Source organism: Narcine bancroftii, chromosome 4, assembly GCF_036971445.1.
Source record: "Narcine bancroftii isolate sNarBan1 chromosome 4, sNarBan1.hap1, whole genome shotgun sequence".
NCBI lineage: Eukaryota > Metazoa > Chordata > Chondrichthyes > Torpediniformes > Narcinidae > Narcine > Narcine bancroftii.
The window spans coordinates 128,530,535-128,556,405 of record NC_091472.1 but is presented as its reverse complement, the minus strand read 5'-3'; the positions used below and the strand labels follow the sequence as shown (position 1 = coordinate 128,556,405).

The 25,871-nt window shown below is 36.0% G+C and overlaps 1 protein-coding gene across 3 annotated transcripts in view; it reads right to left on the bottom strand.

Moving 5' to 3' along the window:
* Positions 1-726: 726 nt before the first annotated feature.
* Positions 727-25,871, bottom strand: part of smtnb (smoothelin b) — a 322,821-nt gene continuing 297,676 nt past the window's right edge. For 2 of the 3 annotated variants that reach the window (XM_069932808.1, XM_069932807.1), the window contains exons 19-20: positions 23,717-23,882; positions 10,623-10,712 (exon numbers count right to left, since the gene is read on the bottom strand). In XM_069932808.1, coding sequence (XP_069788909.1) covers positions 23,735-23,882 — 148 coding nt within the window. In that variant the 3' untranslated portion in view covers positions 10,623-10,712; positions 23,717-23,734. Of the gene's footprint in view, positions 10,713-23,716; positions 23,883-25,871 lie in introns of all 3 variants that reach the window. The other variant, XM_069932809.1, reaches the window with a different exon arrangement.

Genomic DNA, 25,871 nt, shown 5'->3' with positions numbered 1-25,871 from the left:
ATTAATAATCTTTTTCCATAATGGGGTACTTTAAAATATACAATTGTACTTGGTGTATCTTAAATACCTGTTTGGCTGCAGCAAGTACGAATTGCAGTTATGATCTACATTATCCATGTATCTGACAATAAACTCATTACAGGTATACCCCTTTATGAAGGTAGACCATTCCTGAGAAACTGTAAACCAAACATTCAAAAAGCGAAGACCCATTGACTACTATTGGAGGCAATTTTCATAAAAGCGAGAACTCATTAAAAACCCATAATAATTCCTTTGTAAAAGTGAACATGGGTTTCTCATATAAGCAAATTTTCATAATTTGAGTATTCATAAAGGGGGGTTTACCTATATCATTAACCTGTTTAAAGCATCCTGATGGTTTGGAGGGAAGGAGGGATGTTGCCGACAGCACTCCTGTTTCAGAGACCTGGAGTGAACCTCTGCCTTTCCCACTGCTGCCTGTCATGTTTGGCCTGCATCCTTTCCTCTTGCAAGCAATCCCATTGCAATAAATAATCCAAAGTCTAGTTTGTAGAGGCTGCCTGTGAAGGCTTGCATTGGGTGATCTGGGGTGGTGAACACAAAGGGATGGAGGAGGGGGAAGGGAGAAGGGGCAGAGGAAAAGGAGAATAGGAAGGTAGATATGGAGAGAGAAAAGGTTTTTTATGGAACAAAAGCATCAAAAATTCAATTTGGAAATGAATAAATAAAACCAAAACAACATTGATTGCAAATAATTTTATTTTGTGCTTTAGTGCATATCCATGTAAACTGTATAAAACAGGCAGTTCAAAATACATACTGAAATCTGTTAACTATTTAAAACAGTATAGTGATCTGAAGAAGACAGGCACAACAAGGTAAAACAAGGCTAATTCCACATGTAATTGAATTCTAGTGCAAGCAGGAATATAGCCATGTTGTGAGCTCTCCAAACAACAAAAATTAAATAGCATAATAGAGGGATGAACTCCAAAAGAGGAAAGGAGTTAAGTTTACCTGCTCCACAAACTATGGAAGAATGTACTTCAAGCTTTGAGTAAAAGTGTGTGTTTGTGTAACCTTGTTTGTGCACTACATCTGCACATCTGAGTGTCGAGTGAAAGCAATGGTAAAATATTAAGATTATTATCATTCAGTAAAGGTACTGGCTGTTACGTCTCCTGAATTGTTGATGATTAACTATATTAAACAAATGAGGGGCATAAACCAGGTGACAACCTGTGTCTGGCAGCAATGTTCTGAAATTGAATTTTCTAACAAATGTATTTGAACAGATCAAAGGGATTGATTCTGCACTGGAAAAATAGTTAGTGACAATGGCCTGAATTCAAGCAGATTACTGAGCTCATGTCAAGAGCTTAATTAACAAAAACTATGGAATGAAAACTGAACCTATTAAATGAAATTCACCCAGTCTTGTTTGAGGGGAAACCAATCAAGCAGGTAGTAAAATCACACTGCTAGAGAAACTTAGCAGGTCAGTGTACTTTATATAGCAAAGATAGATACATCACCAACGTATCAAGCTTGAGCTCTTCATCAAGGTATGAGAAGCAGGTAGGCCATTTAAATATTATAATGAGATTGTCTGCTTCAGTTTGACAGTCATTCCACGTGAATAAGAGGCACCCAAGTTTCCTCTCCCCTCTTTTCTCAGTGCCTGGGCAACCCAGAAATTGAAAGAAGGCAAGAAACCTCATGAAGAATGAATTTGCTTATGGACGGGAAGACTGGGAGTGTTTCTGACTCTTGGAACTAGAGGGTCCAAACTACCCAATAACCCTCTGCCTCTCATTAGTGTTGAGACCTCCAGGCTACCATCTGTTTCCGGGCACTATTGGACTGAACATAATTTGGGCCACTCTCATGTGATATCTACTCCACCCCACAGTAGCTCTCAATTTCCCTAACAATTCAACGTAACTTTAAAAACTCTGCGTTAAGTTCTGTTTGATCCTCAGGCCTCATGGTTTCACAAATATGCATCCATCCCCTTGTTCCTCATCCCACAAACTCCTGGCACAAAACTGGTCTCGAGACTCAAATCTATACCAATATATCTCAATTTAACCCATGTTATACTTGTCCAGATAATAAATAAAATGTGCACTCTCAAACACTGGTATTGCATATTGAGCTGAAATATTTTAAAATAATTAAAATATTAAATACCTTCTTGCAACGGGGTCAAGGTCCTTCCTGTTATCCATCATTACCTCATGAACATTACTCTTTTATCATCTGCTTGATAGGTATTCCCTCAGATCTTGAGGGAGGCTAATGTGGAAATTGCAGGGAGCCCGGCAAATATATTTAAAACATCCTTAGCCACAGGTGAGATGCCGGAGGATTGGAGTGTACCTCATATTGTTCTGTTGTTTAAAAAGGTACCAAAACTAACCCAGGAAATTATAGGCCAGTGAGGCTGATTATCAGTAGTTAGTTAGTTTTTGGAAGGTGTCCTAAGAGAGCAGATATACAAGTATTTGGATAATCGGGTAATGATAGTCAACATGGCTTTATGCGTGGTAGGTTGTGTTTCAAGGAGGTTACCATGAAAGTTGACAAAGGAAAGGCTGTGGATGTTGTCCTCAAGGACTTTAGTAAGGCCTTTGACCAGGTCGTACATGGGAGATTAATCAGGAAGGTTCAGTTGCTCAGTATTCATGGTGAGAAAGTATACTGGAATCGACATTGGCTTCATGAGGGAAGCCAGAGACAGGTATTAGATAATTGCCTCTCTACCTGGAGGCCTGGACTAGTGGTGATAGATCTATTGTTGTTTGTCATCTATATTAATGATTTAGATGATAATATGGTAAAATGGTATGGCAAATTTGCAGATGACACAAAGATTAGAGCTGTAGTGGACAGCGAGGAACCCTTTCAAAGCTTCCAGAGGGATCTAGGCCAGCTGGAAAAATGGGCTGCAAAATGGCAGATGGAATTTAATGCTGACAATTGTGAGGTGCTGCATTTTGGAAGGACAAACCAATTGAGGACATGCATGGTAAAGGAGTGCAATAGAACAGAGGGATCTGTGAATACAGATGCACAATTCCCTGAAACTGGCATTACAGATAGATATAGTCTTGAAGAGAATTTTTGGCATGTTGACATTTATAAATCAAAGTATTGAGTATAGGTGTTGGGATTTTATGGTAAAATTGTACGAGACATTGGTGAGGCCAAATTTGGAGCATTATGTCAGCTACCTATAGGAAAGATGTCAAGATTGAAAGAGTGCAGAGATGGTTTATTAGAATGTTGGAGGGACTTGAGGAACTGAGTTATAGGACAAGGTTAAATGGGTTAGGACTTGATTCCCTGGAGTGTAGAAGAATGGGGAGAGATTTGATGGAGGTATACAAAATTTAATAGGAATAGATAGAGTAAATACAAGTAAGATTTTTCCATTGCATTGAGGGAAGGTGAGGTACAAACCAGAGGACATGGGTTAAGAATGAAGGGGGAAATGTTTAGGGGCAAATTCACACGAGAGTGGTGGGAGTGTGGAATGAGTTGCCACCTGAAGTGGTGAACATGGGCTCAATTTTAACATTTAAGAAGAATTTGGACAGATATATGGATGGGAAGTGTATGGAAGGATACGGAATTAATGCAGTTCAAGGGACTTGGCAAAATAATAGCTTGGCATAGACTAGAAGGGCCAAAGGGCCTGCTTTCTGTGCTGTTATGTTCTATGCTTTTTTTGCACTGTGCATTGGACTGGGGAAAGTCAGTGGTCTTGATTTTGTGCTTAAGATTGACAGCAAGATCATTAGGCATTCAGATGGTTACTCTGTGAAATTGGCAGAAACTTCAGGAGAACATAGAACATTCCAGTACAGGCCCTTTGGCCCACAATGCTGTGCTGACCTATATATCCCAGAAAAAGCAAACTAAACCCTCTCTACCTCATAACAATCTATTTTTCTCTCATCCATGTGCCTGTCTAAGAATCTCTTAAATGCCCCTATTGATCCAGCCTCCACCACTACCCTTGGCAATGGATTCCAAGTACCCACAACTCTCTGGGTGTAAAATGAAAACAGCCCTGATGTCTCCCCTAAGCATTCTTCCCTTCACTTTGTACTAATGTCCTTTTGTGTTTGCTAATCTCACCTTGGGAAAAGGGTGCTTTGAGATGTCTACCACATCTATGCATTCATAATTTTGTAGACCTGTATTAATTCACCTCGCATCCTTCTTCATTCCAAAAAGAAACGCCCTATCTCTGCTAACCTTGTCTCATGAGACATATTTTCCAATCCAGCCAACATCCTGATAAGACTCCCTTGCACACCCTTCATAGCTTCCACATCTTTTCTGTAATGAGGTGATCAGAACTGAACATGATATTCTACATGTGGACTCACCAGAGATTTATAGATTTGCAACATGACTCCTGAACTCAATCCCCTGACTAATAAAGCCCAGCAATACCGTAGGCCTTCTTAACTATCCTATCAATCGGCGTGGCAACCTTGAAAGATATATGGATTTGTACCCCAAGGTCCCTCTGTTCTTCCTCATTGTTAAATATCCTATCATTAACCATATACTCTGCCTTCAAGTTTGACCTTCCAAAATGCATCACCTCATATTTAAACGGATGGAACTCCATCTGCCACTTTTCTGCCCATCTTTGCATCCTCTCTATATGCTGTTGTAACCTACGATATACGCTATCCATAGCACCTCCAACATTTGTATTGTCTGCAAACTTACTGAGCCATACGTGTGGACAAAATTTGGATAGTCATAGCTGCAAATTTCCACTTGTTATACCTGGGGTGGCCAACCTCTGGCTACCAGGCAAACTGCGGCCCGTTGACCATTCGTAAAAAAAAATGGCGGCGCGGCTGGAGCTGCTGCAATGGCAGCGTTGCTGCTGATGCAGACCCGCAGGGTACAAAGTCTCAGTACATTCTGACTGCTGTCCGCTCTGTACAGGCTTTAAACAGTTTGTTAAAAGAGCCATGCTTAATAGTGTTTGGCTCATGACTCCTTATATTTGTCTGCATATGGTTCACAACCAAAACTGTTTGGCCACCCTTGTGTTATACTATTTCTCCAGTGCATTCTCCGAAAATCATTGAATTGAGGTTTCTGCAGCAAAATACCATAAAAAAGGTGGTGTGAGGGAACCAAAATCAAACAGAAACCAAAGTCAATAAAAAGACAATATTTGCTTGATTTTTGAAGGCAACTTTCTTTGACACCAGCAGTGAACTTGGTGTCACCTCCCTACCAAGAACAAAACTCAGAAGAGCAGGAAGTATTTGTTTTGCAGTTGCTGGAGCAGGGGTTAAACTAAATCACTACCTGGATGGAATAGTTACAACCAGTACTGAAGCCTGTATACATACAAGCCTTTTACTCAGGTCTCTTTATTATCTATGATCCATGAGCATTGCACTAAACATAATTTAGCTGTAAAATATAGTAATATGGCAGTGTATTTGTTTGCTGAACATTTCATTATGAAACCTTCCTTCTTTGGCTTGGCTTCGCGGACGAAGAAACCTTAGCCTTTTACAAAACAAAGAATAATTAATTGGCACAAGTTCCCAAACTGATCATAGTGGGGCAGGAATTATACCCATCTTTCAAAACAATGTATAAATGTGTAGTAGATTCTGCAGATACATTTGTGACTGTAGATTTATATGCTGCTTGCAAAGAATCAGGTCCTAGAACTCTTTCTCCTTCATGCAGTTCAGACACACCAGTGACCTTCAGCAGGTCTTCCTTACAGATATTATTATCCTCCATGTACTAAGAACTAAAATTCATGGCTTAAAAATTAATTAATCCACCACCAATGGTAAACAACCTTACAAGAATCGCATCCTAAATTTCCAAATTCAAGTTTAATTCAGACTTATTCATTGTACTTTATCTACAGAATATGGAAGACATTGGCTAAATGTGAATGGACACGGTCAACACTTAAAGGTATTGTGAGGCCATGCAACTCACGAAATACCATCCAGCAGGACTACAAGAAAAATATGTTTCTACAATCAAAAATGGTGTGGACCAAGACAAGTTGTTGCATTGTCAACATTCTAAATGGCAACTATAAAACTATTTTCAGAATAGAGAAATAAATGCAAAGCAGATATTGTATGTTTTAATCAAAATTTTACCCACTCAGTTGGTTGGCTGGTATTTGATAGTTGAAAAGTTATATCTGAGGCACTAAAGAATATATCTAAATTATTAGCATTTTTGTCAATGTCAATTACTGTTTAGAATTTAGTTTTTTACCTCAAAGCAGCATATTCATTTTTTTATATAAGACAAATTTCAGCTGACGTGAGTAGGCAAATGCAACATATTCTTGTGAATGCAATTTTACATTCGAAGTTGGGATCTTGGCTTGTTAGCATTTAGACACATGCTGGTCTCCTTTTATAAAGTAAGTTTAATGCTGCCACTTCAAATTACAGCCTGATGGAATCATTCTTAAACATGAACATGCATTTTCCACGTAAATGTGATTTTCATGATTCTATGTGCTTTTATTAAACAATTTTCTCAGTTGTGCTGGGGTTAGTCCCTGCACGTTAGCCTTCTTGCATGGTTGCATCAGAATGTGCCCTTAGCAAGTTAAAAATATTTGGAAAGCTCACAAAAATCTGGTTAATATGGATCTAGAGTGCTGTCAGATTTCTCAAATTGTATTCTTTACATTATGGCAAACTATCAATTAACAGGACAGCTATATTTCTACTCTTCCATTTATCCCCCGAGGTAAAAAGATCTTGAAATTGATTACTCAATAACTGCAAGTGGGTTAGCAAATGCCTGGGAAAACTGGACAAAGGCCAACAATTCTTCTCCCCCCACCCCCCGTGTCCAGTAAATAACTGATTTATAAGCCAAGAATTTCACCACTTTGACTGCAAGGAGGATAATGGACAAAGATAAATCTGTACTTCTAGAAACAAATCTTAAACTGTAGCAAGCTTAATGCTAACTCTAATAAGAAAACATTGTCCAAATGGATAATGGAACTATTTACAGACATACACATGCTTGTGGCAGTTTTCTTCACACAGTTGGATTTAGAAATGCAGTTTTTTTTACTTAAAATGTGGCAGTAATAGCTATAGTGATATGTACATGGTTTATAAAGGTCAGTTTCCCCTAGATTATTTAATAAACACACATACAAAATCCTTGACAGAAACACTGAGCAGTTTTCAAGTCATTTGAAAATTGAAGCCTGTGGCATTTGAGCTTGCATAAACAATTCCAGGGATTTGAACCCTTGGCTATCGTGCGACAGAGAACTTATTATTTGAAACATATGAGTGTAATTATTCAGTTATGATGCTGTGATTATTCTTCAGTGATTAAAAAAATACTATGGAGAACAATTTTTTTTCTTTTTGTTAATGTAATTGAAAATGTTGAGTAGTGAAGCATTTTGTCCAGAATATACTACCATTGACTTTGAAATAACTGAAGTTCAGAGGCAAGGCGGAATGCACTAGTGCACTGACATATTGTTCTTAAGCAACTTGGGGATCAAGGATGATTTCATTTTTTGTACTATAGTTCAATGGGTTCTGGGATGACTGAGGAGGGCAATATGGGAAATGCAGACTCTTCAGCAGATGAAGCAGGAAGATCTTGGCAGGATGGGGAGGTAAGTTGTTTGTGAGGTGTGTGCTCCTTCTGCCTATATGCAGCTTGTCACACTATCAATGGGTAATAAATATCTCATCTTTTACATTACTTCTATTTCAGTATGAGCATACCACAAGAAATATATTCATGGCTTTAAAATGTCACCAACCATAATTAGCAACTGTTTTACAACATATAATTTCAAGTTTACAGAATCAATAGCTATAGTTGAACTGGGCAAATCTTCTCAGTCTCTCTCAGCCCAAGAGTTAACAGGCAATGTGTGAGTGGTGGCAGCGTATGGGTAGGACAATATGTTTCAAGTGTGTGTCTCATTAATATTTTGGATGTACTTGATGTCAGAGCTCATTCAGATGTCAGTTGGTGCATGTCCATAATTTTTTGTTTCCATTTTACCATATTTGGATGCTTTTTTTTAACCATATACTGTATATGAAAAACTTCCTAAATTAAGTGTAATACTCCTTATTTGTGAAGACATGAAAGGGCTCTTAACCAAGACACAATACTGGTTTACAACAGTTGCAATATTAATTATTTACCTGGGGTGATCATTTGTCCTTTTCACTCGCATCAGTTCTAAACAGAGTTAAAATCAAGTGCAATACAGAAAGATGAGAAATAGAAGCAGACAATGAGGAAGCTTGCACCTCATCCACTATGGTTAATCTTTTACCTCAGTGTAACTTTGTTGCATTTATCCCATATACCCTAATTCCTGAAGCTCCTGCATTTTATTCATCTCCAACTTGAATCTGAGTGACTGAACCTCCACACCTCTCTTGGAAGAATTCCAAAGACTCAACAGTGTCTGGATGTAGAAATTCCTTCTAATCTCAGTCCTGAATCCCCTTGTTTTAAGACCTGATTCGAGACATACTAGCCATGGAATGAGCAATATTGTCTCCATTGCCCACACTAGTGGTTTTCAAACTTTTTCTTTTCACTTACATACCACCTTAAGTTATCCCATTGCCATGGGTGCTCTGTGATTAGTAAGGGATTGCTTAATGTGGTATGTGGGTGGAAAGAAAAAGTTTGCAAACCTCTGTTTTGATCGTACCTAATTGACTCGTTATGTGCACAGCTTCATAACTCCAAAGGAAATGGGCCAATGACAGTTTTTCTCAAGTAAAATATTTCAGAAACAATTGGATCTGGAGCAGAGATTCTCAACCTTTTTTTCCCAACTCACATACCCCTTACTAATCACAAAGCACGTATGACATAGGGATTACTTAAGGTGGTATGTAAGTGGAAAGAAAAAGGTTGATTACCGCTGGATTTGCCTATTCCACAGCAAATTAGTCCTCTAGCACTAACATTAAAATTCAAACATTACTTATTGATAACCAACACCTGGTGAACCACAGATTAGTTAGCACATCACCATCAAGAACAGAGTGTAGAAAAATTAGGAATAGAGATTAGAAAAAAATGAAAAGAATAGGGTAGAATTTCAATGAGCCCTTCCTGATTTTCCACACCATAACCACGGCAACAGATATTCATATCGGCAGTAATGCAGACACTATGGTTGAAGTGAAAACACAATGTTGGAGAAATTCAGCAGGTCAAAACAATATACTTTATAGGGCAAAGTTAAAGATATGTAACCCACACTTTAGGGTTGAGAGGGCTCAACCTGTTTAACCTGCTGAGTTTCTCCAGCATTTTGGTTTTACTTCATACCAGCAGGGACTCTTCTGGATTTCCAACCGTTGCTTTTGGTGAAACTGAATTAGGGATGCAATGGAAATTGATACTTCCAAAATAAGGATAATTTTGCTAATTGAGTCAAGTAAATTTGAGGATAGAAAACCACTATGTGAGTGGAAGTGAGTGAATGGCTCAATAATCATTAATTCAACCTATGGAGTCTACATTTATTGTACAGAAAGCTCTTTACGTGCTACAAAATAGTGACATTCTTCATTCTGGTCTGGTCTTTAGCTATAAATTTATTTTACCAAGTACTGTAGCATACAGTCTGCTGCATTAAAGCAATGGAGAGAACTAATTTTTCATCTTGTTACATGTGAAGTATCAATGGTTGATTTGAGTTCTATCTGCATTTAGTGATCTAGTGAGGTTAATGGAACTCAATGGAGGTGATACATGTATATAGATGCTCTCGTACACAATTTGTGCTAATGACCTAAGAGGAATTCCATTCCAAATAGCTAACAAATTAGCCATTATTTTTATTGCTGATAGGAATACTGAAATAACTAAATGATATTTGTGTTTCCCTTTATCTCACCAAAGGGCCATCATTTTATTCTGCAGATGGGAACCATGAAAATATAATTTGCAAATAAATTTCAATTGCATAATATAGAAGTTTCCTTACAAATTACTGCACATTGTACTGGAAGACAGATATATCAGAGTAATGAAATAATATGCCATTTTATTTGAAATTCCCTTCTTTTAGATCTGGCTGTTGGGGATGGGCAATGCTGTGAAGAGTAAGAGGTGAAAGGAAAGGATGTGCTGCATGGTTCAAAACCACTATAATATATAAATTTCCTTTCCCTTATACTAAAAGCAATTGTGCAGCTTTTTTAAAAATCTAAAATCAGTGCAGCAATACTCTGAAAATATGTATGTGGATGATTATTCAATATAAAGATTCTTTCTCAATACATATAAAAGATTTTTTTCTTGATTTGGAAATAAAAAGTCATGTGCTAGAATACTTTAATACACAAAAGACAGACAATACAGCATCCTAGTATCTTCATCCTTGTCTGTGTGCATGAAAAGAAAGAAAATCCAAGCGTGCAAATACAGTACATAGTGACTCATGTCTGTACGTCTATTGAAAAATGGCTGAAACCACAGACAAGCTGTGGATTTTTTAAACCAAACTGAAAGACAAGGCACTCTGCCTTCCATCTCCCAGGTCCAGTTACTCATACCTTCGTAGATGATTATACAAGGACTGGACATAGGTGAAGATGCACTTAGGATCAGGTCTTTTGCGCATTATCATCATATCTTCTACGTCAATCAGAGGATCACAAGAAGCTACCCGTCTGCAATGAGAAAATAGTAATGTAAAATAAATTTTCAACTATGCAATTCTGTAAATATTAAGTTGTAAGAAAAGTATTTTCTTTACTCCTGTTCAGGTAATCAGGCTGTTGGGAAATGAGCAAAGATACTCCACAATGATACTTAATAATTCCATAGCTGTCTCTTTGTAATAATAAATATAAGAAATATAGATTTTGACTCACGTAGAATGTATTCTATGGCAGAAGCAAATAGATTTTTAAAACTTCTGTTAACTAAGCTTCAATTAATAGAAGCTAGGTAACTGAGGCACCTCTTACTTGAGCATAAATAATAAAACTTTTCATTTATAAAGCACTGTTCCTTTCCACATATATTGCCTGAATTGCTGAGTACATCTGGAATTTGTTTTTATTTCTGATATACAGTGCCCTCCACAATGTTTTGGACAGAGGCACTTGTTCCCTTTATTTGTCCCTCTGCTCCAGTTTTAAATTTGAAATCTGTGGCAGTTGCGTAAGTACCTGCGTCAGGAGCGGTGTCAGTCACCTCTGATGACAAAAGCGAAGCTATGTGCTAGAGTAACAGCGTACATGCACGGTTGTATTCAGCATTAGTATAGGGTGAAGGATCTTGGACACAGGAGGAGAGTGAAAGCGTCAGGATCACCCGTGTGGCAGTGAGCCAAATGGAAGGTCAGAGGTGTTTGGCTGGGTGGTGTTTGGGGAGTTGAAGAATGCAATGTTGTGTCTGAAGAGAATAAAGAAAGACAACTCCATGGTATGCTGAAAGAAATGAGTGAGTGTATTCTTTATTTGTTTGTAAATTGGGGTAAATCAATGTCATTACAAATCAAACAATTCACGTGGAATTAATGTGTACATTCCAGATTTTATTCAAGGTTATTTATATATATCTTTTGGTTTGACCATATAGAAATTACAGAACTTTTTATACATAGTCCCCTCAATTCAGTACACCATAATGTTTGGGACATTTGGCTTCATAGGTGTTTGTGAGCATTCAGGTATGTTTAATTGCTTCATTGGTGCAGGTATAAGAAAGCTCGTCTTGCTTCTAAGCTTTTGATCAACTTTGGAGTCTATAGTTGCCATTTTCAACATGAGGACCAGAGTTGTGCCAATGAAAGTCAAAGAAGCCAATATGAGGCTGAAAACCAAGAATAAAACAGTAAGAGACATCGCCCAAACCATAGGATTACTAAAAGCAACATTTTGGAACATCATTAAGAAGAAAGAATGTACTGGTGAGCTCAGTAATCAGAAAAAGGGACAGGAATTTCAAGGAAGACTTCCACTGTTGATGACAGAATCATTCTCATCATAATGAAGAAAAATCCTCAAATGTATTTCCGACAGATAAGAAACTCTCTCCAGGATGCAGGTGTGCATATATCAATGACTACTGTCCACAGAAGACTTCATGAACAGAAATGTGGAGGCTCTACTGCAAGATGCAAACCATGGCAAAGATGGAATGCTTTGGATCTTGGGCAGTTCCCAGACACCTCCAAATTTTACTCTTGCCATCACTCTGATATAGGTTAATCTTGGTCTCATCTGTCCACAAGACCTTTCTCCAGAATTTTGCAGACTCTTTTAAATACTTCTTGGTAAATTTTAATCTGGTCATCCTTTCTATGGCTAACTAATGGTTTGCATCTTGCTGTGTAGCCTCTATATTTCTGTTCATGGTCTTTTTAAAATTTTAACTTTCGACATACGGCACAGGAACAGGCCCTTTTTTCCCACGAGCCCCTGCTGCTCAATTACACCCTATTGACCTATACTTCGTACGTTTTTGAATGGTGAGAGGAAACCAGAGCACCCAGATGAAATTCTCACAGACACAGGGAGAACGTACAAACTCTTTACAGACAGAGCCGGATTCGAACCTGGGTCACTGACACTGTAACAGCATTGCTAATCGTGCTGCCCCAAATCTTCTGCGGACAGTAGTCATTGCCTCTTGAAGAGTGTTTCTCACCTGTTGGACATACATTTGGGGATTTTTCTTCATTATGATGAGAATTCTTCTGTCATCAGCAGTGGAGGTTTTCCTTGGAATACCAGTCCCTTTGTGATTACCAAGCTTACCAGTACGCTCTTTCTTCTTAATGATGTTCCAAACTTTAATTTGGTAATCCTACAGTTTGAGTGATGTCTCTTAACAGTTTTACTCTTGTTTTTCAGCCTTATAATGGCTTCTTTGATTTTCATTGGCACATCTCTGGTCCTCATTTTGGAAAATGACAACTACAGACTCCAAAGTTGATCAAAGATTAAAAGAATATGGAATAGTATCTGGTTATAAAATAAATTGTGATAAAAGTGAAATTATGCCTCTTACTAGAGGTGATTATACTCAGTGTCAAAGAGATACCCAATTTAAATAGCCGATAAATGAAATAAAATATTTAGGAAAAAGGGTAGATAATCATTTAAATAATCTATTTAAATTAAAATTATACCCCTTTACTTAATAACATTGATGATGATTTGAAAAAAAAATGGATGGAATTGCCAAAAAAATTATTGGGAAGATTTAATTGTATTAAAATGAATATATTTCCTAGAGAGCAGTACCTTTTTCAAACATTGCCTATATCCTTACCACAATTTTGCCACCCAGAAATTAAATAAATATATTGAGGAGATTACTTTGAAAGGGCAGATGTTGAGGGTTTCTTTAGAAAAATTAACATGGAAATATGAACTAGGAGGTCTACAACTTCCAAACGTTAAAAATTATTATAAGACAACACAATTGAGATATCTCTTTTTTTTTGAAGAGGAAGAGAAATCAGCATGGATAAAGACAGAGATGGAAAAGTTAGGAGAGAAGACACTAGAAGATTTTATATATAAATGGGAAAAGAGATTAATATTTGGTGAAGGGAAACTCCATTGTTGAATCATTTGATTAATATATGGCAGTGGTTCCCAACCTTTTACTTTCCACTCACATACCACTTTAAGTATTCCTTATGCCATTAGTGTTCTGTGATTAGTAAGTGATTGCTTAAGATGGTATGTGAGTAGGAAGGGGAGGTTGAGAATCACTGCTCTAGACCTTATTATTACTGAAATATTTTGCTTGAGAAAAATTGTCATTGGCCCATTTCCTTTGGAGTTATGAAACTGTGCAAATAACAAATCAATTTGGAATATTTAAAACAGTGGTTTTCAAACTTTTTCTTTCCACCCACATACCACCTTAAGCAATGCCTTATTAATCACAGAACATTTATGGCATAGGGAATACTTAAAGTGGTATGTGAGTGGGAAGTAAAAGGTTGGGAACCACTGATATATGGTTAAAGTAAATACTGAAATGGGAACGAGGAATCCTGGTTCAGCTAAAATGCCTTTGAAATAAAATAGGCATCCCATTTACAAAGAATAATCGACTTTTGGATATTTGGTTCTTTAAGGGAATATAGAAATGTAGAAGATTGTTATGAAGGAGGAAATTTAATGTCATTTGAACAATTAAAAAATAAATAAATATAGGATACAAAATAATACAATATTTTGTTAGTTTTAAATAAAAAGATTTACAAGATAAACTAGGTCCAACAATGTTATTACCTAAAAGTAGTGAAATAGAAGTTCTGATTTGTAATAGATCTATTAAGAAATTTCTATCAGCCATGTATATATTATTGCAAAAGGGAATTCAAAAGCAGGAAATTCATAGATCTAGACAGAGATAGAAGACAAATTTAAATACTATTACTGGTAAGAAAAAATTGGTCAGAATTATGTCTAGACAGTATGACAAACACAATAAATGTTAGATATAGATTGGTTCAATATAATTTTTTACATCAACTATATCTTACTCCACAGAAATTAAATAGATTGAAGTCAGATATTTCAGATCAATGTTTTAGATGTAACCAAGAGATTGGTACTGTTTTACATTCTACATGGTCATGTCTAAAATTGAGATCATTTTGGATAGAATTAGGAACTGTTTTGGAGAAGTTACAGGAGTTAAATTTCCACAGGATCCAATGTTACTTTTACTAGGCAATATTTCAGGGATAAGACCAAAATTAAAACTGAATTTATATCAAAAAGAATTTGTAAAAATTGCATTAACAGTTGCAAGAAAATGTATAGCAGTGACATGGAAATCAGATTCTCGTTTACATTTGGAAAGATGGCATGCAGAAATTCATAACTGTATACCTGTTTGAAAGATTGCATACAATTTGAGAAATTAATATACTTTTTTTGAAAATCTAGTGCCCATATTTACATATTGTAGGTATAAATTTATTAATGGTTTCTCTATGCCTTGTGAAACCTCATTAACTCCTTGGAATAAATAAACGAATAAAATTGACAAAGGTTGGAATCAAGTGAAAGGCAACTAGGTCTGCTTGTTTTTTTCTTTCTTTACTAACTGTAGTCTTCCTTCTCTTTCCAATTTCTTTCTTTTCTATCCTTATTGGGTTATTATTTTGGGGGGAGCGGTTTTTTATTTCTTTTTGGGAGTTTTATAAAACCATCAAGTATATTGGATTTGATATGATTATTTTTTTATTTGGACTTTGAAATGAATACATGCATGGAAAATGTAAATAAAATATTCAAAACATAGAAACATGTTGTGCATCAACATGTGTTCAATCTATAATCAATATAATGCACAGCATCTGTATATGTGAGCTGCTTTTACAACCTGTCTGGATCTATCCTGACTAAGCATGCCCAGGCCTAAGACAACATTTGCATAGCACCTGCACTGAGTGCATGCCCAGGCATGCTTTGACTGACCAAAACAGCTTGCTTTATGGATAGTATAAGAGTAGACTTAAAATATGACACAATATCACAAAAATAGGTTATATATAAAAAAATGATATGTGATAGAAAAGTCTTAAGGTGATTTTATTGAGTAGCAGCCCAAAATCCATAAAATACACACAAAAGTGTTCAGGAACCAAAATCTTCATTATCCAGTGTTATCTGACCTGTTTTCCATTTTGTGTTTATATTCAACTATGATTTTAAACAGATGATGATTTTTCACAGATTTAATTACATTTCTGTAATCCTTCAGTAATTTTAGCGTTTATACCTTCCTTATCTAACAAAATTATGAGTTCTATACTGAAAAAATTACTACAGTCATTACTGCAGTAATTTGTAAGACAAATCTTTGCGGAAATCACTCCAAGATCTTTGAGTTTGTTTTCCAGTCCTCCATAGCTAAACTTCAGCATGCCCCTCTGTATTTTCTCTTATTTGTCCTATTTGCATCTTCAACCACTCCAACCTTTAAAGCCTTCTTGAAACCTTAGTGGATTTGTTAATTTTTATTGTGTTTTGTATATTTATGTGTCTGCATCTATCCCTTATAAAATATTGCAAGGTTTGGTATAAATCTATAAAATTTCAAATATTTTATAATTATAATGATTTATTTCCTCTAGAATAAATTCAAAGTTAATTTGAAAGTTTTTCTATTGGTATTTTTGCATAAAGACTGTCATGACTTTCATTACATTTTATCATACATTGGTCTTTTTTTTGTAGCATTTTGAATTTATTTTACTTAAGAGACTTGATAAAGGTTTCAGAAAGCTGGAATAACATGGAAAATGATTGATGAGAGCTAATGTTTGCCATCTGTTTTTATCTACCAATCTTTAAGTGCAATGGAATATTAAAATATTGGAACAATTTGTCTCCTTAACATTTCTGTAACTAAAACACATTCCAGTACATCACATGTTAATCAACAACTTAGCTAATTAAATTACATTGATGCTCAACCTTTTCTTCAGAGGAAGATGAGACTGACAATTCAATCGCTTCTGAGGGATACTTATTTGCATCCAAGTTCTTGAATAATTGTTGCTGACCATACTCTGACATTGAGGAACTCACAATGCCTGACAATTGAGCTTCAGCTTTCATAAATTTACCTAGATTATTTTGGGAATTCTGTGTGTTGAAATTGAGTGAGGTTAGATCTGGCGTAAATTCAGTGACATCAGTCATGTCAGTAGAGTGGAATGGCTTCAGAGCAATGGGAAGTTTTGGGAATTTCTGCCTTTTGAATTAGTTGAGCTCAGATAACAGTATTTGATCATTAACCTAAATGTACATAATTATTTACAAAATAAAAATAAAAAACTAGAGTATAATTACTCTTTCATATTTTTCAATATTTGTGAAAATCACAGACATGCAAATACACATTGAGATTTTTGAGAATTGGTAAACATGAGGATGTTTTCTAACCAGCTCATGTCTTGGGATAGAGGCTTGCATTTTTGACAGGATCACTGTGTATTCACTCCTCAGATCATTGCTGATCATAAGCCAGGTCTGGTGTCCAAGTAGCCAGCACAGACTTTGCTTTTTGCTCAGGTGGACTAAGACATCCTTCAGATAACAAGATTATGCATCACTGAAATATACAGGTCGAGTACCCCTTATCCAAAATGCATGGGACCAGAAATGTTTCAGATTTTGGAATACCATTTAAAAAATGCACTAACTGACTCTGACTTAAAGATACATGCATTCACATTACAATACAAATATTTACATATGAAGTATATATACTGTGTATTGAAAATCTACACTCAATAATACACTACTTAAGTCTGCTAGGTCCATTCTCTGATCGGGATTTCTGAACTCTATCACGTATTACCTTATGGGACCATGGATAGTTTCAGATTTTGGATCATTTTGGATATTCTGATAAGGGGTACTCAACCTGTATAATGAAAGCTTTTTTGTTTCAAATAGATCAGAGCCAAACATGGGCATTATCTGACTTATATGATGTAGTGGAACAATGGGAAATGCAAATACTGTACTACCAAAGTAATTGGGACATACAGTTCATACATTATTGTTTAATGATACATTTTAACATGCATCAGTATTCCACTCTATAGACTAACATTTCTATAAGCTATCCCTATTCAGACAGTTTTCTCCATTTATAAAATTATTATTTTATACAAAATACATAAATGGGAATTTGGTTAATTGTGCATTCATTGGCACCAGTGTCAGATCAAGAGCTGAGAAACATATATATTTAAAACTTACCACTTTATTACTACATTATCTGACAATTAATTTTGATGCAAATCCTTGCAGTGAATAATTCTGCAATCAAAGTCAGTTTGAGTAAAGAAATATCATGGACTGACATTTCTATCAATGCACCATCTGTAATGTATTCAGTTTTCTTCTAGACAAATAATGCAATCAAAGTCAGTTTGAGTAAAGAAATATCATGGACTGACATTTCTATCAATGCACCATCTGTAATGTATTCAGTTTTCTTCTAGACAAATAATGCAATCAAAGTCAGTTTGAGTAAAGAAATATCATGGACTGATATTTCTATCAATGCACCATCTGTAATGTATTCAGTTTTCTTCTAGAGAAATAATGCTCAATACAAATGAGATAAGATGGAGTCCACCTTGGAGTTAAAATTAAGTCCTTACCTGAATCCAATCACATTCAATCTGAACTTGACCTGAATCTAAAGATATTTTGCTTTGATACCCAAACTAATCAAAAGACAAGTGGTCTCATCGGCATTCAGACTGTACAACTGGGAATCCATTCCAAAAGGGAAGGTGGAATATTTCTCTTTGGAAAGGCGTAGACGTCAATGGACCTAACATGGTGTCGTGCGTGTTGAAAGAACCAAAGACTTGTTGATCCAAACCAAGGCTTTTATTAACTAAAAAACTGGAGCATATCACAAGTAAGTCGACCAGTCCAGAATTACCTGGTCTGGCTAGGAGCAATCCTTTAAGACCTGCCAGTAGGTGTGGCTACACTCTCAGCCAATCACAGTCATCCTACACTACCATCTGTACATATGTACATATACACATTGGTGATAGAATCTGTACTTTCACACATGGATAAATGGGATTAGAAATGGATAGCATGGTGGGCCAAAGGGCTTGCTTCTGCACTGTGTTACTTTATCTGCTGCTTGCTTACATATTATCTTACTCCAAATTGAACCTTAAGCCAAGTAATTGAGTTATTTTCAGGAATAATCAACTCTGACTATTTGTCGACAGCCATATGGCAAAAAGAACTAAAATGTCATTCTCAAAACATTTATGAAATTATCTGCAGTTTAAGTGTGCCAGGTTGCACGTTAATTTGAAATAATGGATATTTCAGAAATAGACAACAATTCATTTCTAAACACGAGTCAATTATTCCCATCATATCAGACACTGGATTTTACTTCATGAGTTCAATGTCTCATTTTCTGTCAACAGTTTCTATGCCACTATAACCAGTATCTAACAAATTAACAACATTTCTTCAAGTTATGAGCAAAATACAGACAGGCACCTGAATAAAAAGGGCGGGGGAGAGGGGAAGAAAAAACACAGAGGGGAAGGAGCACAGGCAACATGCAAAAGGAAATAATTCAACATGTTCTCCTCCCGCTGTCCTTTCTTCCCTCCTTCCCCAGCCTATTTATTCAGGCATTTGCCTGCTTTTTTCTCAAACCTTAAAGAAGAGTTCAGGCTGGAAACATTGGTTATATATTCCTTACTCTTAAGGATGCTGCAAGACCAGTTGGGCCAATGAGAGAATTGCAGACTTGCACACATAGGTAGTAAGTAATGAGAGGGAAGTTTGTGAGGTGTTGTGATCCTTCTGGCATCAATACAGAGCTTCTGTGAGCTCCCAATGCATGGCCTTGAAAGTTCTCAGCACCATCACAAATGCTTCTTTTCAATTTTGAATGATCATGGGCCAGAGACACAGGGTCAGTGGCAATATCGATGTTGTACTTCTTCACAGATACTTTGAGAACACTCTTGAATCTTTTTTTCTGTTCACCTACTAAACCTCCTTTCACAAAAGTTCTATTGCAAAAGGCATGATTATAATCATAGAGTCATGAAGCAATACAGCATGCAATCAAGCCTTTCACCCTATTAAGTCTGTGCTGGACATCAACTGCCAATTTACATCAATCCTATATTAATTTCATTTTATTCTCCTCACATTCTCCTCAACTTGTCCCAGATTCTTCACAATTTAGGTTTTCCCAAAGTAGCCAGCTGAGAATAACTCGTGGTTCAATGGTGGAGATGATGGCCTGGGAGAAGATGATGCCTTCTGCTTATTCAACCACTGAATTTGGAAAGTTTTGCAGAAATAGCAATGGTGGTATTTTTCATGTCTGGTTTCAGGAGGATATAAAAGGAAGGGATTCCTGTTGCCCACTGGGCCATTGAGTTTTATGCCACATTTGAGGACTTGAATTGTCAGAATCCCTTTTCCTCAATTGAAGAAAGAGTGTTTTTGTCCAATTTTAACAGAATTACCCTAGAATCCAGAATAATTGAACATGATCCTTTACTGTCGGAGTGCAGTATAGTGCAGTTGCACAGGTTGGTTGAGGATTTAGGGATACTAAACTCGTCCAAATATCCTGGAGCTTGGCATTCAAATGGACACAAAGGAAGAATTAAAATTTTCCTTGCTTTCTACATATTATGTGATAACTTTTTATTGATTCAGCATCTCTTTGAATTGCATTGTTGTATAGCCCAAGGTAATGTTTTAGGTGGATGATCTTTCATCAGAACATTTTCATAAAAAGTCATCTGTCTAAAGTATTCCCTTTTATCCCCCATAGATGTGTGATTTACTGAATAGAACATAGAGCATTACAGCAGAGTACAGGCCCTTCAGCCCATGATGTTGTATTGACCTCTATAAACCTACTCAAAAAACTAAACCTTCCATACCTCGTAACTCTCTATTTTTCTTTCATCCACGTGCCTGTCCAAGAGTTTTTTAAATGTCCAAATTGTACCAGCCTCCACCACCACCCCCTGGGAATGCATTCCAGACACCCACTGCTCTCTGTGTAAAAAACAAATACTGTTGATGTCTCTCCTCACTCTGTACAGATTTCCTCTGCTGTTTGCTACCCTTGTCCTGGAAATAAAGGTGCTGGATGTCCATCCTATCTAACCCTCTCATACTCTTGTAGACCTCTACTAAGTCACTTCTTCGCTCCGAAACTTTAAGCATTTTCTCTTTTTATTTCAGATCTCCAGGTTCTGCAGTTTTTTTCCTTTGGAATTATCTCTATGCTCATGACTGCAAAATCTGGACCATTAATACAACATTCCTTTTAAAGTCATAATGTTCAGGACACAAAGGCACACTGTGACCATTTCCTCCTACGAATATCACCATCTAAAGTCAGTGTATACAGCTGACAAATCCAGCGAACTTCAAAAGGTTGGATCCATTTACACATGCTCATTAATTTATTTGACAGAAAAACTGAACTTGTAATTTTTAGAGAAACGCACATAACATACACCCTCATTAATCCCAGTAATAACAAGATGTCAGTGGCTGTGGAAAATCTTTTCAATAACAAGTCTTCAGTTTGGCACTTAGTTTAGTAGCCAAGGAGACAGATGCTGCTTTAGAAACAGACTGCTAAGTTAATGTAAACCTCATTTCAACACTTCCCCGATAGCTATTTTCTAATTCAAGCCAAGATATGATGTAACTGTTGTTTCGTTGACTGCCTGCATTGTCTGGCAAGGAAATTATATCATGTAACAAAATGACCTAATAAACACATTCTGGGGGAAAATCAGTAAAACATATTTTGTTTCCACCATCTTTGAAAGAGGTGCTCTTGAATCATTTAACTTTAATGTAAACATATAATGTTTACATTATAATGTGCTATAAGATTTTCTTTTCTAGATGCTCTGCTCTATCTTCCAAGTAAAAACCTTGGACCCTCTGTGTCACCAATTTCATGAAGAGTAAGAAACACTTAACACTAACAAAATGATTTTCACAACATTGAATTTTCTGCCCAAACAACTTATCTGAAATGTCAACATCATGATGGCAAAAAATGTTTAAAATGGCAGATTTTTCTTTGTTAATGTCCTTTACAGCTGATTTGAGCTTATTTTCGGCATTTCTGATGTAAAAAAAAATCCTGACTTGATTAGGGTTTGACTCGTAACTTAAACATACCTAAATTGTATGCCTAAAGGAATTCCAGAGAGTCCATAATAATCCATTACTTCATGGATATTTTAAAAATGAATTTTTTTTTTGGCATTTGCAAATATCTTAGAATATGAGTTTCTTATACAAGAAAATAAAAGTCAAAATGGATGACAGAGAGAGAAATATCTCTATTTTCTCCATTGGTAATAGTTCACAAATGTCAATCAATTAAACATATACAAATAATGAAGCCTGGTTAACAGCCCGAAGATACAAGAAATGTAAATTATTTAAGATTCATTGCCATGGTGTCATTTAGCTCTTGCTGTTTTTAAGCTCTTCTAACAGTTTGAATTTTGCTCGGGAGATTGCTGTTGTTTTCACTGTGTAACAACAATGTTACGCTGTCAAATTTACTATTATTTGCACAAATTGCAGGCTATTCGGTTTCAATATAAGCTTTTGCTAATGTTGGGATGTCTTTTCCAAGATTTTTTAAAAACTTGTAAATGTCAATAATTCAACCATATATAAAAATGTTAATACAGTTAAATTTAAAAGATAAAATACATACATTTTCAATACTACTCTGACCAAAAGAGTAAGTTGCATGAAAATTGAAAAGCATGACTTAGACAAGTTTTATGATTCCATTCAGGAAGCTAATTTGGAAAGAATGACTTGGAGAACAGCAGACAGCAACTCTTCAAGCCATGACAGGCTGGAGAATATGCCTGGCAGCAAATGTTGAAATTAAAAAGGTTTTAAAAAGTTCAGAATTTATCATGTTAGTTGGGAAATGTGATTACAGTTTAATTACAATAATCTGGAATTATTAAAAAATAGGAATGGTTTTCATAAATCTGGAAATTTATTACTATTACCTGGCTTGGCCTATAAGTGTATCTACTCCCAGGCCATCCGTTTGGTTTATAGCACTGTCTTTGGAACGGTGAACGATTGTATGAGTGCAGCTTTGTTGGAATTATAGAAGACTGGGTAATGAATATGTTGGTACAGATTTCATCATTTCAGAAATGCAAAGCAATATTTTTACTGCTTATTGACTTTTATGAAAAAGTGAATGCATGTACAAAGAGATGCACAATGCTTTATAGTCACCTCTACTTTTTTTTCACCTAAAATAAAGATGATGGTTAGGTATGTGAGCAGTGACTGGTATCTGTGATTTTCTGTTCCAACTTTTTTCCCCTTCTGCATTAATCAGGATTCCACTGGGATATTTGTTTTATATTAGTCTTTACTGAACTAATTTCTTTAGCATCTTTTGATATTGACAAAACACTTCATCACGCAACTCTTTTGTGAGAAGATATGTCACTGCTTGATTTCAATGACTTCTTGATTTTTGGGAATGCCTTCATTTTCAAATGGTACCAACATCTAAATGGAGAAATCAAAATAAGGAAATGCTGAAAATCCAAAATTAAACAGAAGGAACCCAGTCCTGAAATGTGAACTGTTACAACTGCTGATTGTTTCCAGGGTCTTCTGTTACTATGTAACATAGGAATTGATGACCAGAATCAGTGATTTATTGATGCAATCAATAATTAGGAAAAAGTTCAGGTGATGAAACACATGGATGGTAGGGGTATGGAGGGATATGGTCCAGCAGCAAGTTAGTGGATCTAGGCAGAAAAATAGTTTGGCATAATATAAACTAGAAGGACCAATGACACACACTGTTAGTCAATCAAGTAAGTTTTTATCATTGATATCTAATTATATTCTAAGAAATTATAACATAGCATCAGAAGTACCGGTACATGTGCGACACAAACCAATTGAGTACAGTCAAATTACCTTTCTTAATTTCCTTCATATCATTCCAAACTGGAAGAATTACAAAGAATAATTAAAGTTGACAAATACTGAATAGGATATAAAGATAAAATCTCAATTTTACCACATTCTGCTAGGACCCCGTTGCTATATCAGGAAAGGTCTCTCACCCTTCTCTCCGTAAATCTCTAGGAGGAGGTTTTGGTTTTAACCAGACCCTTCTGCACCAGACAGCGATAATATTCCTGAATGTATGTGTAAACACATTTCCAGTCCGGCTCCTTCATTCGCACCATATCTTCCACGTCGAGTAGCTGCGGACAGTCTGCATGCTTCCTATTGGACCACAGAAAGGGTCAAACAAGAAAGGAGACGGGACACAACAGGGTTCAGTAGGAGAGAGGGAGAGAAAAAGCAAGGAAACAAAAGAAAACATATATTACATTCATTCAGTGACATACAATGAACAAAAAGAAAAAAACATGTTTCATGATACACAACGGCAATAACATTGTGCTCAATACAAATTGACTGAACATGAATGTTACATGACAGAACAAAGTAACTACATCAAAAGCAGTGATTCCAATGGGGAAAGTGTAACTCATTGATGAACATGTATAACATTTAAGTGTATTAGCAATGATAGTGTACAAAAGACCAACAAAGAAGATTAAATAATTAAAAGTTTTGGACACTAAAGAAAACAAAGAAAAAAAACAAGAGAAATTGAAATCTATTCCATCTCCATAGGTTGCTCAGATTTGTATCCAATGGGAATGTCTAAGGGCAAAAGAATTGCCCAAATTGACATGTTGCTGTGACCTAATAATTCAACATGTGATATTGCATCTGCATTATTTCCAGGGTACCTCATACTTTTCTTTAAACTAGATTAATATATCTCATTGCTTAAGGAGACACATAATTATGGTGAAGCAGAATTAGATGTGCACCATGCCATTGTTTAACTATGGAAAGCCAAGTACAAGTGTGCATATTTTATTTTCTTAGAGGAAGAAACGAGGAAAACCTTGAACAGAGAACATATTGACAATGCAGAAACAAGACAAAGATATAAAAGAGAGATAGAGAGAGGGAAGTTGGGGAAAAGGTAGAAAGTGATTTTGGATCCCAAAGGCTCTAATGTGTTTTCATCCATGGCCTTTAAAAGTTAGGTTTCCTGGGAAAATAAAACTGCAATAGAAACGATGCTGATCCTAAAAATCAATTATTTCACTGTCAAGTAAGATACAAGCAATAACATTTTCTGCTAATAGCAGGTTATCCTGTAAAAATCATCTTGGTGGATGGCAAGAAGCTGGATTAAAATTTCAGAAGCAAACTTCCATTTTCTGTACTTTTTAATCAAAGCAATTTTAGATGAGCATTTTTTACATTCAAGTATAGCTTTCAATATTTTGAAGCTTTTTAGAATGATGAGAAATAAATTGTAGACAAAATAAGAAATATCTCCTGATATAATACATTTGGGGAGATGATCAGGAAGAATGTTCTAATTGATACATTATGCAGATTTATAGCATTCATAATCTCTTCTCACTCTTACTTTTCATGAATATTTCTAGGTACTTGTGCCTCTTCCCCGTCTGAGAATCAACAATGCATACAGGTGGCATAAATCTATATCTTTACCTCCAATGTTAAAAGTTGCAACAAGAATTTCAAAAATCTATTTAATGTTATACTTTCAAAATCAAGATAAATGATGATTAATAATTGAAATCCTACACAGAACTAAGTTAAAATTAGACGATGAGATCACCAAGTAGGCTAATAGTTAAGTTATTGCTCACAACATTTGCAATAAACTTAAAACCTACACTCTTTACCACCAATAAAGGTAACTGATTGCCACTATTTACAAGTTCTTCTAGCCAGATACCATACTGTCTTAGAAAGACATATCCATTGTTTTACTGTCACTGTTTGAAAAACTGGAACAACCATCTAACAGCATCACAGAAATACCTTTATCACAAGGAGGCAGGTCACCACTACATTTTACTTATAGAACACAGGAGGGAATCAGCTCATCAGGACCATAATGGTTCTCAACAGAGCAATTCATTCAGCCCCATTCTCCTCTCCTTATTTCCCCGTAGCCCTTGGTAATTAACAGTAAGCATTTAACCTGCCAGCATATCTTTGAAACACCTAATTGAAACATGCAATCACAGGGGGAATATATACATTCAACCCCGCATCTGAGATCTGGATCCAGCCCAGCTCCCTGGAGCCATGAAACAGCAGTGTCACCTCTTTGTCCTTTTCCAGTAAATCAATGATGGGTTCTAATAGCTG